Source organism: Sphaeroforma arctica, assembly GCF_001186125.1.
Source record: "Sphaeroforma arctica JP610 unplaced genomic scaffold supercont1.14846, whole genome shotgun sequence".
NCBI classification, from domain to species: Eukaryota; class Ichthyosporea; order Ichthyophonida; genus Sphaeroforma; species Sphaeroforma arctica.
In genome coordinates, this window is record NW_014025712.1 from 26 (window position 1) to 551 (window position 526).

At 46.0% G+C, this 526-nt stretch overlaps 1 protein-coding gene across 1 annotated transcript; it reads left to right on the forward strand.

Moving 5' to 3' along the window:
• Window positions 1–281: 281 nt before the first annotated feature.
• On the forward strand, window positions 282–480 carry SARC_18248 (hypothetical protein; the record flags this gene model as incomplete). Its single annotated transcript, XM_014287671.1, has 1 exon — window positions 282–480. A coding segment is annotated over one exon (199 nt), but the record flags the coding sequence as incomplete, so codon positions are not given.
• Window positions 481–526: the final 46 nt, after the last annotated feature.

The window sequence follows — 526 nt, forward strand, 5'->3', positions numbered from 1 at the left end:
CTGTATGTCACGAGTTGGTACTGGTGTCTGCTTGTTCAATCTATCACCGGTTTCATCAAATTGGAGAACGGTTGCCCTTTTAAATGCCCCCGTAAAACCTGGACTATTCCTGATAATCTGAGAATGGACTCCCATTCTTCCTTGAATACTGTCTAAGATACTGATGTCTGGTACATTCAATCAATACTCGACATCCATTGCTATTCTTCGCACGTCATCCTTTGCTTGCTGACTTGATCCAGAGTCTTCTCATCCGTGTGGCACCCACTTCTCAGGTCAATATGATGTCCAACGATGTGACACGGTTTGACCAGCTGTGCCCATTCTTCAACTTCTTGTGGATCGCACCCATCGAGTTTGCCGTTATTTCATATCTGGCGTATCGAGAGGTGGGCTACTCAGTATTTACAGGCATTGCTCTGCTGCTGCTGTTGATCCCCTTTCAGGTGATCTCATCAAGGCTCTTCGTCTACCTTCGAAGTATGTGTGTTGCTGTGTCTTGTGGAACGATCAACTCACTGACACA